Source organism: Oryzias melastigma, linkage group LG6 (assembly GCF_002922805.2).
Source record: "Oryzias melastigma strain HK-1 linkage group LG6, ASM292280v2, whole genome shotgun sequence".
In the NCBI taxonomy this organism is placed as follows: Eukaryota; Metazoa; Chordata; class Actinopteri; order Beloniformes; family Adrianichthyidae; genus Oryzias; species Oryzias melastigma.
In genome coordinates, this window is record NC_050517.1 from 31,526,313 (window position 1) to 31,540,238 (window position 13,926).

The following is a 13,926-nucleotide window of genomic DNA, read 5'->3' on the forward strand; positions in this document are numbered from 1 at the left end:
ATGAGCATGCTTTGTTTCAGTGGTTGGATGAGCAGCAGGAAGTTGCCTCTGTGGCAGACTGTGGCTGAAGGCCTGCTGAGTGTAATCTGTCTCACAGCAGTGTTCCCATGCTGTTGCAAATGGATTATTTCTTAGATGTAGATTTAGCTCCGTCGTTTCTGAGGAGACATTCGAAAAAGATTCTGCGTTTCAGTGTTATTTTTGTAACAAATAGTCTAAATGTAAAAATTTCAATTTCCTTAGTGAGCCTCCTCCTGGAAGAACATGCTTTTGATGTAGGGTTGGATGACTTTCAGAACCCCGAATGTCAAATCTTGGACTGTGATGAACAGCACAGGCCACAGGGGGGCGGGGTTCTTTGACTTCACCAAATAAAACATCAGTCAGCAACCTGAGGGTTTAAAGTTGAATGTTGTCATTGGATGTGCTCCTCAGGTAGGATGTAAGCTTGAAGAGAAGGAGATGGACGAGTAGATCCATAAAGGGAAGAGAGATGTGATTGGGGAAATGGGAACAGGAAGTGAATCTCTCTGGATCCTAATTAGAGCCGGATCTAAAAATTGATTAATCGATTTAAGATTAATAAATCAATAATCGATTCATAAAAGATATAAATCAAATTAAGAAAATAAAGCTAAAGTCAGCTAGCTTGATGCTAACGCTTAATAGAAATTCCCATAGGATGGCTAACGCTAACGCTCAGTCGACCTAAACTTACTTTGCTGACTAAATGAACATCTTTATAAGCTCACAGGTATAAATTTTCCAAACTCTTTTAAGAATATATTTTTTAAAGTAACCATTTGTGGTCTAAAACATCGTTTTTTTCCTTATACTTTCTTTTTCTTAAATAAAGCGTAATGCTATAGCGCGATCTCCACCTAGTGGCCAAACTGAAACGTCCTCCAGGAGAAGCAGAACAATGTTTCCAATGTTAATGATCTGAACATTTTTGTTAGAACTTCTCTTTAGAGAATCCATGTAACACTGGATGATATTAACAATCTCATTATTTCACTGATACATTTACAGTCTGTGATCTGGATCAGATTAATATAAATATATTCAAATTAAATAGTGGATTATTAAGGTATTTCTAAACAAATGTGTAAACTCAAAATTGAATTAAATTGAAGAATCAAAAGAATTGAAATAAATCTTAATCAAATTGATTCTGGAAATTATAACCGATAATCCAGCCTTAACCCTAATGTCTGCAGATGACACTGTGATCTATGAGAACAGAGAGTAGATGGGAGAACAACTTTACACTTTCATGGAGCACTTTAGTTAGCTTTTTGTTTTCCAGTTCCAAAGTCTCTTCTTTGTTCCTGTGCATAAAGATGACACAGGAATGAAAAGAAACCTTTCATTTCAATGCATATTGTTTTTTAAGAGCCATCATATGATCTTTACTGAGAATAAGACTGCTTTAAGAGTTGTTAAGGATCCGGTGGTACCTGCTCCAGGTGAGTGGGTTTTGTGTTCGGACACAGTTAGGGCCTTCCAGCAGACTCGTTGAAGAAACATAAGGCTAATAGAACTGTGGAGCGTAAATGTCAATGAACTCGCTGACCTACAATTCTTTTTAGCGTTTTATGGATTTTGGTCAGTAGTGCAGTTCAGACAATGAAAAAATATAAAGTCTCCTGGCACTCCCCCTCTCCTTCCTTCCACAGAGCGCTGTAGCGCAGCTGCTTTTCTTTTGGATTTCCGTCGTTAATTAAAAGCATAATAACTCAGAAAAATTCTCCTCTTGTGTCTTTGACACCAAGAATTCTTGTCTTGCGAGCCGTTGGCCTTTCGCAGAGGTTAGGAACAGTGATGTGACGGTAATTTCCTCGGGATTGAATGTGACACGCTGTGATGAGAACTGCTGGTATTAAGGATTTGCGTTTACCTCTCCCCCCAAATCTCTCCATTCCTCACGGGAGGCGATATGGATTCCTACACAATGGAAACCTTTTGTAATTGATTTAGTTCATGTCGCCACGTTTGTCATTTTAACTTTGCAACCAAAAGTAAATAGACATTGTTGTGCAGACCGTTGTCACTTATGTAAAGCTAAATCTTGGATGTTATTTTTTTATGGCTACCTTTTACTGAAAAAGATCCCTGAAGATCTCTTCTCTGACTCATCTTTGATAAACATGAATGGTGTTTTGGCCACAATCTTGCACAGCATCAGCACCTCAATGCTAAACCAGGTAATAGTATTGGTTACTTTGAAAGTTTCACCCTCACAGCACGTCCCAAAGATAAAATATATTTACATTTAGGGGATTTGAAGCCTATTTTGTTAGCGGTAAACGCAGCATTTTTTTAACGATGTTTTTGCTGAGCTCATTCAGAATGCAGCAGAGAGCAGATGGAGTCACGGGGCAGAAAAAGGCTAATTGCCTCCTATCTGCAGTCATCAGGTCATACTCTGGCAGCGCACAGGGACCGCAGCGGATTAGAAAGTCTGCTCAGTTGGTGCTGCCATTCTAGTTACTGAGGGTTCAGTAAATCACTTTCAAAGTATCTTTTCCCATAATGCATCATGGCCAAACACCAAAGCAGAACCTGAACATATTTGTTTGCACAGAGAGAAAAAGCACATCTGCTCCAATGTTTCGGAAACACCTCGTGTCCTAAGGGTTGACTAACTCCTATATGAACAAAGAGCAGATATTTATTGGCAGCAGAGCCGTTAATTTGAAGTTGGCCATTTTCCTGTCCGTCGCGTTTCTCCTCTGCAGGGATGCTGCGGAGTAAAGCTTGCAGCTGTGTAATTATTTTTTCTTTCCAACTGCTCTAATTATGTCATTATAGTTATTGTTTTGTGTTAGTTTTTTAATTACCCCAATATGTGGATTACACGTGGTCAGGAGCATGTTATTGTGTCTCTCTATTTATATATTTACTTAGTTTGTCCTTTACATCGATTTTTCCGTTGTTAAGCTCCGTCTGCTCAGCAGTTTTTCTGTTCAGCTGTGAGTTTAAAAAAAATAAATCAGATTGAAAACATGAGAACATTAATAAATCAAGAGTTCAGCACCAATTAAACTTGGTTTATAAAAACCTTCTCGGCTTGAACTGTTAATCATTATTTAGGTGGGAATTTAATTCATGAATTCGGATCAACAAATGAAACATTGATTCTCACAATTTTATATAATGGTTGGTTTATGCATGTCTCTTTATTGGATGTATTGAGAATTAAAATGGTAGACCTTGAAAGAGCCAAATGATGATTACACATAATTAAAATGATGTATAAAAAGAAACACCATCCATATACCTTTTATTTAGAACAGAATTAATAAAACCAAAACACAGATTTTCAATGAAAGACAGAAATGTATTTATCACTTTATCTCCTTGTTGCCTGAATTTCATTTGTTTTTGCTTTCTAGTAGATGTTAGTTTTATGCAAAAGCAGTTTGATGCATATTTCTATCAATCTGTGTCAATCAATTCTGGTTTAATTAAGCAATCGATAAAACCTAAACATCACAAATCCTCAAAGTTTAGCTGACCACAGTCCTGTGATGAGCAGAAGATCATCAATAAGGACACAAACACCTCAATGAAATTGGAACAGCTAAAAAACCTTCAGTCTTCATCTAAACTGACGAGCGTTACAAATGTTTTTCAAATTGACTTGATTCTTCTTTAGGTGAAATCTAAAAAACTCCCAAAATTTTAGATGAATATTTTAGGGACTTGTTCCGGTACGACTTTTCCACCATGCTAGCAGACAATCGAATGTATGATTGTATGTAATTCATGACTAGATTCTTTTTTATATATATGGTTTTATATTCAAATTTTTTTTTATTCAAATAGTCCATCATTTGAAACGTGTTTTTTCTTTATCTCAATAAATGAAAAACACTAAAGTTTTACTAAGAAAATGAGAAGTTTTACTTTGAAGGTTTATTTCCTTTCAGTCACAGTGGCACAATAAGTTTTTAAATACAACTAATGACTTTGTTCTTAATCACTATACAGGTGTAAAAAAAGATGCGTATAAATGATCTTATTTTTTATGCTACTGTCAACCATTTTTGATTTTTATAATCTGCAAGTTATTTTACGTCACAATGTGTACAGTTGTTGAATGTATGCGTGTAACGTGGCAGAACAACACGTTTTTCTTCATTCTGCTCTCTTTCATTTCCCTGCATGAGATGTCTTTTATTGTTTTAATGAATCTGTTTTCTTGTAGGAATAAAATTGAACAAAATAGAAACAAAGTTTTAGTTTATATACTTGAAATCAGTCTACAATTTTAGAGCAAAAATTACATTGCCCTATGTTTACTCTACTGTATTGAGAAAGAAAATAAACGAGGGATTTCTGACATCACAGATATCCCTACTTCATTTTTCTGTAACATAGTACGAGTGTCCGAGCTTTTGGATTCTTGTTAAAGTCCTACTGTTTACCACTTGAAATGGATGCTGTCCCATTCCAGTAAAGATGTGTGTCCCTTTATTAGGATTATTAGGTAGCAGAGTAAAACTGAGCTCTGATTCATGAATACTTTAAGAATCATGGATGTCATTAGGCATTAGAGAAAAAACATCATTTTTCTCTTGAGTTTTAGTGATGCTTTGAAAGAAGAGATGGAGAATTTTTCTACAAAGAAGAAGAGCTTGAAAAGGAAAAGAGTGAAAGATGAACCCAAGGATGGCTCGTCACACTCCGTTTCACCTCAGTGAGTTTCAGCTGTTTCTACACAAGTTGCCAACATTTGTATGAGTGCTTCTGACACTTCCTGAAAGATCTAAGAGGGTTTTATGCTTTATTACTGAATATTTTCTTTACTTCTAAAGCAATAACATGATGTTTTGTATTCATTTATTCTGTATACGTCATTATTTAAATTGTTGACCATCTTTAGTTTAAAGAGAAAAACTGATGAAAGTGAAGAGGAAGCTCATGAAAGAAACTCAAAGAAGAGAATAGAAAAGGTAAGATCCTCTCCTACAGTAATCTGCTTCCATTTATTGAATTAAAGCTTAAATTTGTAGAAAATCAATTTTCCATGGCTGAGCTTCAATCTGCTTCTTGAGTATTTTTCTTCACTCAGTCTGTTAAGAAAGAGGAAGGAGATCATCCTTTACCCAAAAAACCAAAAAGGACCAAAGAGGAGAGAGAGGAAGCCAAGCTGCTGAAGATACAGAAGAAGGAGGAGGAAGAGAAGAATCGCTGGAGATGGTTGGAATGCTGGATAGGTTTGAGTCTAACCTCCTGCTGCCACTTTCCTTCTTTAACGTTTGGCTTCTTGAAGGTGGGAGGAAGAAAAGTATGAAGACGGAGTGAAGTGGAAGTCCTTGGAACACAATGGTCCTTACTTCCCGCCGGAGTACCAGCCGCTGCCTGATGACGTGCACTTCTACTATGATGGTCAGTGGAAATATGCTCCACCTTGAGCAACAGCTGATAGCCAGCTAAAATATTAGCTAAATGCCAAATTAGTCTAAAAAAAAAAAAAGAAAACTTAGGTTATCCAAAAACAGCTGGCATGTAGCTGAAATATGAGCTAAACTCCAAAATAGCCAAAAAAATCTTAGTAAATGCCAAAATAGTCCAGAAATCTAGCAGAATGTCATTTTTTAAAACTTTTTAACATAATTATAAATAATAAAAAGTCAGGAATATTATTCAGATTAAATTAACTATATAATATATATATAATATTTATAATATTTTGTCAAAATTTTACAAGTTAGAAATTAGCAATAGATGACATCGGGTGATTAATAACAATAAAATAAAATGATCTGGAGGGCCGGATCCGGCCCCCGGGCCGTGACTTTGACATGTTCACTGTAAATGTTTTTCCTCTTGAACCTGGTTGATGCACTGAATGATTTTTAGTGTCGACATAGTTTCACAGCAAGTAGTTTGAGGTGTTGTTGCTGTGATTGTAGATCTCTTTAAACTTAACACAGCAGAACACTTGAAATACTTCAATAAACTCCTATCTTATTGCATTTACCCCTAAAAGTTCTGCAGGATCCCCTGTGAGCAGCAGAGGAGGTGGTGCTGCACGTTGAGTTTTAGAAACAGTAGCTTTCAAAGGCTCATGTGTGAAGGTGAAAAACTCTTCTTTTAATTTGGCTCATAGAATAAAAAGCCTTATAAAGCCTTAAAACAGCGGAGTGTGTCGTTCTGATTCATTCTCTGAAGTGACAAGTTCCTGATTTTCTAGGGAAGAAGATGAAACTGAGCGCGGCAGCTGAGGAGGTGGCACTTTTCTTTGCGCAGATGTTGGACCACGAATACACCACCAAGAAGGTGTTTCGGGAGAATTTCTTCAAAGACTGGAGGAAGGTACATTTATTTTTAGGTTGTGATGAGGCGATTGGTCCTGAGCATCATTCCTGGGAGAAGCCGTGGAGTTAAAATGCAGGCTGTGTTGAGGACTTGTACATACTTATTGGTGTCTATCAGAGTGTCCTCATATAAAGACAAACATTGTTCCAAGCCTCAAGCATATCATGCAAAATTACAGAATTAATTTTGCGCTGCTTAGTGCTCAATGCTCTTGAAAATACGATTTATGTGAAAGCATTGATATGCTAATCCAGACAACTAGCTGCTGTGCATTTGAACAAATCCAATTAAACAGTTTTATTATAGCTGGAAAAACCCTCCTCGCTTCACTGCCCTCGGTGCCCGCCCACCGCCGGTGTCATTCATGCTCAGGCTCACAGGCTGACTGCATGTCTGTGATGTCAGGATCTCTGGAAAGGTGTTTCTGTGACTGCAGGTTCAGAAAAGAGCTTTGCTTTGGCAATGTTTGGATTCCTCATGATTTCATGTTTTTCAACAGTATTATTTTTTTCTTGATTAGCCATTCTTGGATTTCTCTGATGAAAAGCTCTTCTAAAAAGCTGTAAAAGTGATCACCTTGTCACAGTATAAGTTCTGCTCATGCTAGTCAGCTGTGATTCTTCTGCTTTAGACTGAAAACTTAGTTTTTGTCTGAACAGATTTGTTGGAAAAAAAAACTCGGATCATCTTTTGATCTGTTTTCAAAGCATTCTCAGTGGTTTTTTAATTATGATGCTATTTTAGCCAAATAAAAAATAGTTGTTTTCTTTCTTGAATATAGTTTCAGAAGAACCAACACATTCTCATCCCATGGACATGTGGTTTAGGACCCCTTTGTGTCAAAATTGGACGTTTTGGGTTTCCCCAACTTGACATTTTTTGATGTTCTGGCTTTCCCAATTAAATCAGGGCTCCCAAACTGGTATCGTAAACTGGTCCCGGATGTGTACCGGTCCCGAATGCAGTACCGCTGGTACTAAACGCAGTACTGGACGTGGACTCATACCTGGTTAGGGTTAAGGTTCACACTAGATGCAATCGGGGCGGCGGAGGCATCAAGTTTCAATGATAATTCAAAGTAAGATTGCTTAAGACTGACTCAGTTACTGTTGGGCAAAGACAGGATACACGCCAGCCTGAGCGCCACGGTAGGTAGGAGGCTATTCCCTCCCCGATGGTAATGCAAGAATCCCTGTAACGCTCGAGGAAAGTCCACGAAAATGAACATGAGATTACAAAAATAAGAGATAAACCAAAGTTGTGGATTAGAGCTGTAACAAGTATTCAAACACTCAATTCTTGTGATCTGCTCCCGAAAATTCGAGTCAGAAAATTTGCGACGTTCAAGATCTGATTCATGATCTTTATAAATATAGTAAAGTGTCATAAAATATTTATTGCTGTGGAATACAGAATGGATTTTAAAGCTGAATGTTCTGCGCGACTTTCACCAGAAGTAAACAAATCTTCAAAATAAAATGTTAGTGAAGCTTCCTGTTTTCAAAATAAAACTAGCGAGAGCTTCTTTATCCGTTCAAAAATGAGACAGAACTTCCGCTCATTGACTTAAGTTCTGAGAAAAAAAAATATCTTTAACATTGGACCTTTAGCTTCAGTGTTTATATTGTTTTGGTTATAACTCTTCAACAGTTGACGCAATTGATGTAATTGAATTTTGTGCAAAAATTAGTTTTTCCACTCAGAAACATGAAACTTGTTCACTTTAAAAGTTTTTTTTTCTAAATTAGTTTAAATACCTTTTTATTTTATTTTTTTAAACATGTGAAGGCTGCTGTGTATCAGCCACGTCTGTTCTCATTTCATTTATTTTGCTGCCCTAAAACGTTTTGTAAATTGTGACTTTTCAGTTCTCTGTTACTTAAAATAGTCAGAAAAGTGAGCTGTGACATTTGAAAATATACTTTATTGTCGTATATCTATATCTAGATAGATAGATAAATATCACTATCGTGATATAAAATATTTTATATCGTGATATACATTTTTTTCCATATTTCCCAGCACTACAGATGCTACTGAATAAATAAAATGCGTATTGTGAAAAATGCCGTATTGAGTTGTCGAAGTTGTATTGAACCGTTTGGTTTTATACTGAATATTGTTGTATCCCTAATCAAGACTATAATAAAAATAAAATAATAGTTAGTTGAGGCAATAATAAAAACATCCCCCAGTTTTATTTTTATTTCCCCGTTCAGATTAATGCTCCACCTGGACCACAGACAGACGAAGGGAACATTTAAAACAGTCGTAATCTATTCTCAGCTCTCACTGCGGTGAATGGAAGACCCTCACAGAGAGACTGAATGATCCGGTGAACCCAGACGGCATCTCTCTGGATCAATCAGAATTGTGCGGAGCAGGAAGCGGATTTTCTATCTTTTAGTTTTGTATCTGCTCCTGATATAAAATGATTAGAAACAAAAAATACTCGAATGCAATTTTAAGGTTTTTTTTTTTTAACTATGTGTTTGCCGTAATCAGAAAAATGCCACAAGACCATGTTAAAAACACCAGAAATACAATTTTCATTGGAGCGGGTCTTTAAAAGTCGAGTTTTAAGTTGTTAAGACATTTCTTTCATCTGTAGACAGCAGGAGAAATCAAAAGCTGGTGACACATTTAGCCTGCAGTCACCGTGTTGGTTGTGAATACTTTGATCTGACAACCTGCAATCTTAGAAAGTGGATACTGTAAGTCTCATTTGCTAAGCTGCAGCTGTCTGTGAGCTGGTTAGACTTGAGGAGGCTTTGGGTTCCTTCACATGAAAAGTCCAAGTGGTTCTGATGGGGTTCTGCTTACTGTTCATACCAGCTTCATTTTATTGGGTCTTGTGTGTTATGTGGAATTGTTTTATACAAACGTTTTTTACTTTGTTCTTGGCCAGGAAATGAGTCCTGAGGAGAAGTCGGTGATTAAAGATCTTGACAAGTGCGACTTTAGCGAAATCCATGCTATGCATAAAGCCAGAGTGGAGGCAAGAAAAAACCTGAGCAAAGAGGAGAAGCAGGTCAAACGCGGCTTCTGTGTCGACCTTTGTGTGTTCTCAATGGTCTGTAAACCAAAATGTTCAACTGTTGGTTTCTACGGTAGACCTTGAAAGAGGCAAATCAAAAAATCGTGGAGGAATTTGGTTACTGTCTGCTGGACCACCATAAGGAACGGATCGGCAACTTCAAGATCGAACCTCCGGGTCTGTTCCGAGGTCGAGGCGAGCACCCGAAACAGGGAATGCTGAAGAAAAGGATCCAGCCTGAGGAGGTCATCATCAACTGCAGCAAGTGAGTGGAATGTAGAAAACGAGGTGATCTGAAAGACAGACGCTCTTTCTAACGTTTCCCTTTGCTCTGGCAGGGACGCCCGCATCCCTGACCCGCCTCCCGGACATCACTGGAAGGAGGTGCGACACGACAACACCGTGACTTGGTTGGCCAGTTGGACTGAGAACATCCAAGGAGCCATCAAATACATCATGCTCAACGCAAACTCCAAACTGAAGGTAGAAGATCTCCATACTGGAAAAAAGTCTTTGAAATAATCTCATCATTATGGAAGTTGTTTTTTTTTTTTTTTTTACATTGAATCCACCAGATTTTATTTTTGTAAAATATAAAACGCTCTGATCTCAGATGTTTCTACACTTGAAAACATTAATTGTAGAACTTTAGGAGCTTTATCATAAGACTTTTTTGTGGGGATGAGATGGTGGTTGACCTCTGGCTCCTGTCCTCAACCAAGACCATTGACTGTATATGAGAACTGGACTGAGTGACTCCTCCCCCTTGGCAGTCCAAATAGTGTGGACTTCAAACAAGCTGACTATGTCCAAATTCCTTCCCCACTCACTATATAATGCGTTCGCCATTTTGTAGTGCAGCTGGAATCTACTATTCCAAAACTGGGTACACTAGAAACTTCCCAGAAGTCTTTGCGAACAGCTAGGATGCATCGATGCTCACTAGATTAGTGAATATAGACCACAATGCATAGCGGCACTAACATTTATTTTTTTAACAAACCCTCCACATTTTCTCCATCAGAACACTAAATGTTTGTATTGATTCAATTTTGACTTTCTGAGATTGGTGACGTCGTATCGGCATTTAGAAAAACGAAAGTTAAGAAGTGAGCATCATGTTTTAAAATCCAGGGCAATAGATGGTCCTTCAAGGGTGGGAATTCAGACATAGCCACACTGCTCACTGATGTCCTCTCGCTCCAACATCTCTGGATGAACCTTTGTGAATAGAAATATTATTTCTGAAGCACTTTGGGTCTTGAAGGAGTGGAGGAGGATTGTGAGGACTCTATTCTCCTGGATTATTTGGTGATTTGGCTCCAGCTGCCGTTTCTCCATGGCCTTCATGTTCGGTTTTGGTTTGTTCCTCCTATTAAGTGGATCTTCTGTGTCCCTGAATGCTGGCGTCTGTATTGGCACACTTTCACTACATTATGTGTCCCTGCAGAGCTTTCACTCATTACTCAGTTCTATCATTTATTCATGTAGCAGCCGTGCTAGAGATGTTCATTTTGGGAAACTGGCGTAATGGGCTTTGAGGAGGTAGTTTGAGGCCAGTAAGACCTGATGCAGCATTTGAATAGTGAAGTTTAACTGGTTAGTCCAGTGTTTTTCAACCTTTTTTGTGCCAAGCTACAATTTTTCCTTGACAAAAATTCTGCGTTACACCAGCATCCAAACATGTAAAACAGGAGAAACTCTATAATCTGTACTGAGGTTCAGTCCATCCACAATCTCACAACAACATTTTTTAATAATTCAGGCAGAAAAGCTGGACGTTGTGGCTGTTGTTCCAAAATGTAATAAAGGTTGTGATTATTTTTCAATAATAATTTTCAGCTTAATTAGTTGAAAATTTGCTCAAGTAGTTGTTATGAATTTATTGATAACTTTATTAATAATTAATTTATGTGACCTCACCAATAAAAACGGTAAAATATTCTTTCCAAAATGTTACTTTTTAAATATATTTATTTAAATGTTTGTGCCAGAGCAACTGCAATTTTTAAACAATTATTTGATCATAACATGCTTGTTTTTTACACACAAAACGCGTTATATTCATGTTTATGTTCGATCGTAACACAAAGTGAACATTTTGAAGTTTTATCATTTTATTTTTTCTTAAATGTAACTAACAAAAAATGTTTTGTTTTTTGGGTGAATAAATCATTTCATTTTAGTAGCATAGGACAGAAGTGCTGTTACTTTAACCCAGTGCATTGTGGGAGATGCAGTGCAAAAACTGATGCTGGACAATAGATAGAAAATGTTTTTAGATCAGTGAAAATGAATAATTTCCTACGGCACACCTGAACATCTGTCACGGCACACCTGAACATCTGTCACGGCACACCTGAACATCTGTCACGGCACACCTGAACATCTCTCACAGTTACAGGACAAAGATGTTTAAAGTCTCCAGTAGAATTTGATCTGAACTGCTGGAATGTGGAGAGTGGAAGTCCTGCAGGAGATAACATGAACAGAGATCACATTTTTTGGTATTTAAGCCGCTGTAACCGAAGAATCTTCATGGTGTCTCGTCTGCAGCACCGTGTCAGGAGGAGTCTGTGTTCACCGACTCTGAAAGGACACTTCGTCTTCGATTTCTGATGACAAAAATCCATCATTTTTGCTTGAAAGAGGCTTGATGAGCATTGATCTTAGATCTTTCTGCCTGCGTTTGTTGCTCAATCATAATAATAATCTCTGCTTGAATACACAAAGTGGAGTTATTCAGCTGTTTATGTGAGGTTAACACGACACAAATATTAAAGGAATTTTCCAAAAACGGTTGATTTTAATTAAGGCAGGAGAAATGTTAAAACCAATTCTGTTAAATAACAAATTAAACGTGATCTTTAAGCCAAACCTTTCAAACTTTTTGTCCCCCTCATGTTTGCTCAGTTCTTCCTCTTTTGTGCCAAAAGGTTAAGTTATTCCACTGTTTGTCTCCATGACGATGTGGCTGTGTTGACTGTCGGTGGGTCTAATTGTCTTTGCTGCAGGTTATCAAGTTCAACAAACAGTGGATGATTAAAAATTGTGTTTTTGTGCTGAAGCCTGAATTTATGCCACAATTAACATAATGTTTGTTTGGTAATGTGACTAACGTGTTGTTGTACGCAGGTGCTCCTTTTCTCTTTCAAATCTACAATGCTGCACATCTTATTTTGGCTTCTGTTCTGGAAATGCAGGGCGAGAAGGATTGGGAGAAATACGAGATTGCTCGGAAACTGAAGTCGTGTGTGGACGACATTCGCGACACGTACCTGAGGGATCTCAAGTCCAAAGAGATGGTCACCAGACAAAGAGCTGTGGCTCTGTACTTCATAGACAAGGTCGGTTCAAGTCCTTTCAGACTTTGCTTCTCAGTCTGCAGGAAATGTGTCTAAAACTCAGTTTTTTTAATGTGGGATTAAATATTCCAAGTACTTCTCCCTAATCTGGAGTGTTTCCGTCTCTATATTTAGTCTGTAGGTGACATTAAAGCAGCCCTGGGAGTGTGTGCTTGATATTAACGTGATCTTGTGTTCCTTATGATCTAAAAAAAGCTGGCTCTGAGGGCTGGTAATGAGAAAGAAGAGGGAGAGACGGCCGACACGGTCGGCTGCTGCTCGCTGCGTGTCGAGCACATCACTCTACACGAGCAGCTGGATGGGAGCAAATGTGTGGTGGAGTTCGACTTCCTGGGTAAAGACTCCATCCGCTACTACAACAAGGTCCCCGTCATCAGTAAGGTAATAGGAGAGCGTGGAGCAGCACTCACACCTGTTATCAGGGTACTGACCGTTCACGGTGTAACTGGAGCGAGCGTCACGTCATCCATACCACAACGTTTTTTAGTGAAACGGACCATGTTTTAACCAGACGACGACAGTAAACAGTGATTGGTCCAAGCTGGTCTTGGTCATCGTTTCTATGGCAACCACTCTGCCAGTCAGGAGTGATCTTATCTACCATTGAAAGCAGTTACACAAAATCTGTCAATCAAATGTTTCAAACATGAGACGACAAACTTCCAGAATTGAGGGATCTCTTTGGTTAAGTTATAACTTGAATAACTTGCAATAAAGAAAAAATGAGGATGATCAAGAACATGCTAAAAGTATCAGAGGAAGAATGTTTTTTTTTGACAAAAAACACACCACTATTTATTAACTGCACAAAAATAATGTCATGACAGCACTACTTTAAACCACAGCTTGAAGTCAACGCTTTCTGAGATTAACGTTTTTGCTGTAGAAACATTTGCTAAGACGACTTGCGCTCATCTTTATATTTTATTATTCTTTTTGCAGCATAAAGAAGGAAAAACTTTATTTTGATACATTTTTGACCAATCAAGAATAACTCTAGAATTTGCTGCAACAAGGAGAATTTTTTTGTGAGAAGCAATAAAGTAAAATGATTTGACACGACCGAAATAGAAATAGAAGTTTGTTCTCAGGGTTATTGAACACGTGTATACAGAGGATTGGTTGAGTTGAGGATAAATTCTATTTGTTGTAAAACATGAGAAATGAAGTTTTATCAAAATTAGTTTGAAAAGA

General features: G+C 37.7%; 1 protein-coding gene and 1 long non-coding RNA gene across 5 annotated transcripts in view; one reads left to right on the forward strand and one right to left on the reverse strand.

Annotated features, from left to right (window-relative positions):
- The window catches only part of zgc:173742 (DNA topoisomerase I, mitochondrial), a 34,081-nt gene that overhangs the window by 8,434 nt on the left and 11,721 nt on the right, over positions 1-13,926 (forward strand). For 2 of the 4 annotated variants that reach the window (XM_024281672.2, XM_024281669.1), the window contains exons 5-14: positions 4,589-4,705; positions 4,892-4,961; positions 5,081-5,208; positions 5,282-5,397; positions 6,206-6,327; positions 9,239-9,361; positions 9,445-9,632; positions 9,706-9,850; positions 12,571-12,714; positions 12,928-13,113. In XM_024281672.2, the coding sequence (XP_024137440.1) occupies positions 4,589-4,705; positions 4,892-4,961; positions 5,081-5,208; positions 5,282-5,397; positions 6,206-6,327; positions 9,239-9,361; positions 9,445-9,632; positions 9,706-9,850; positions 12,571-12,714; positions 12,928-13,113 (1,339 nt within the window). The remainder of the gene's footprint in view (positions 1-4,588; positions 4,706-4,891; positions 4,962-5,080; positions 5,209-5,281; positions 5,398-6,205; positions 6,328-9,238; positions 9,362-9,444; positions 9,633-9,705; positions 9,851-12,570; positions 12,715-12,927; positions 13,114-13,926) is intronic. The other 2 variants (XM_024281673.2, XM_024281670.1) reach the window with 1 other exon arrangement.
- Positions 11,544-12,502, reverse strand: LOC112152242. The gene is made up of 3 exons (XR_002920262.2): positions 12,246-12,502; positions 11,927-11,982; positions 11,544-11,837 (listed from the first exon to the last, which is right to left on the reverse strand). It is a non-coding gene; the product is annotated as an uncharacterized LOC112152242 (long non-coding RNA).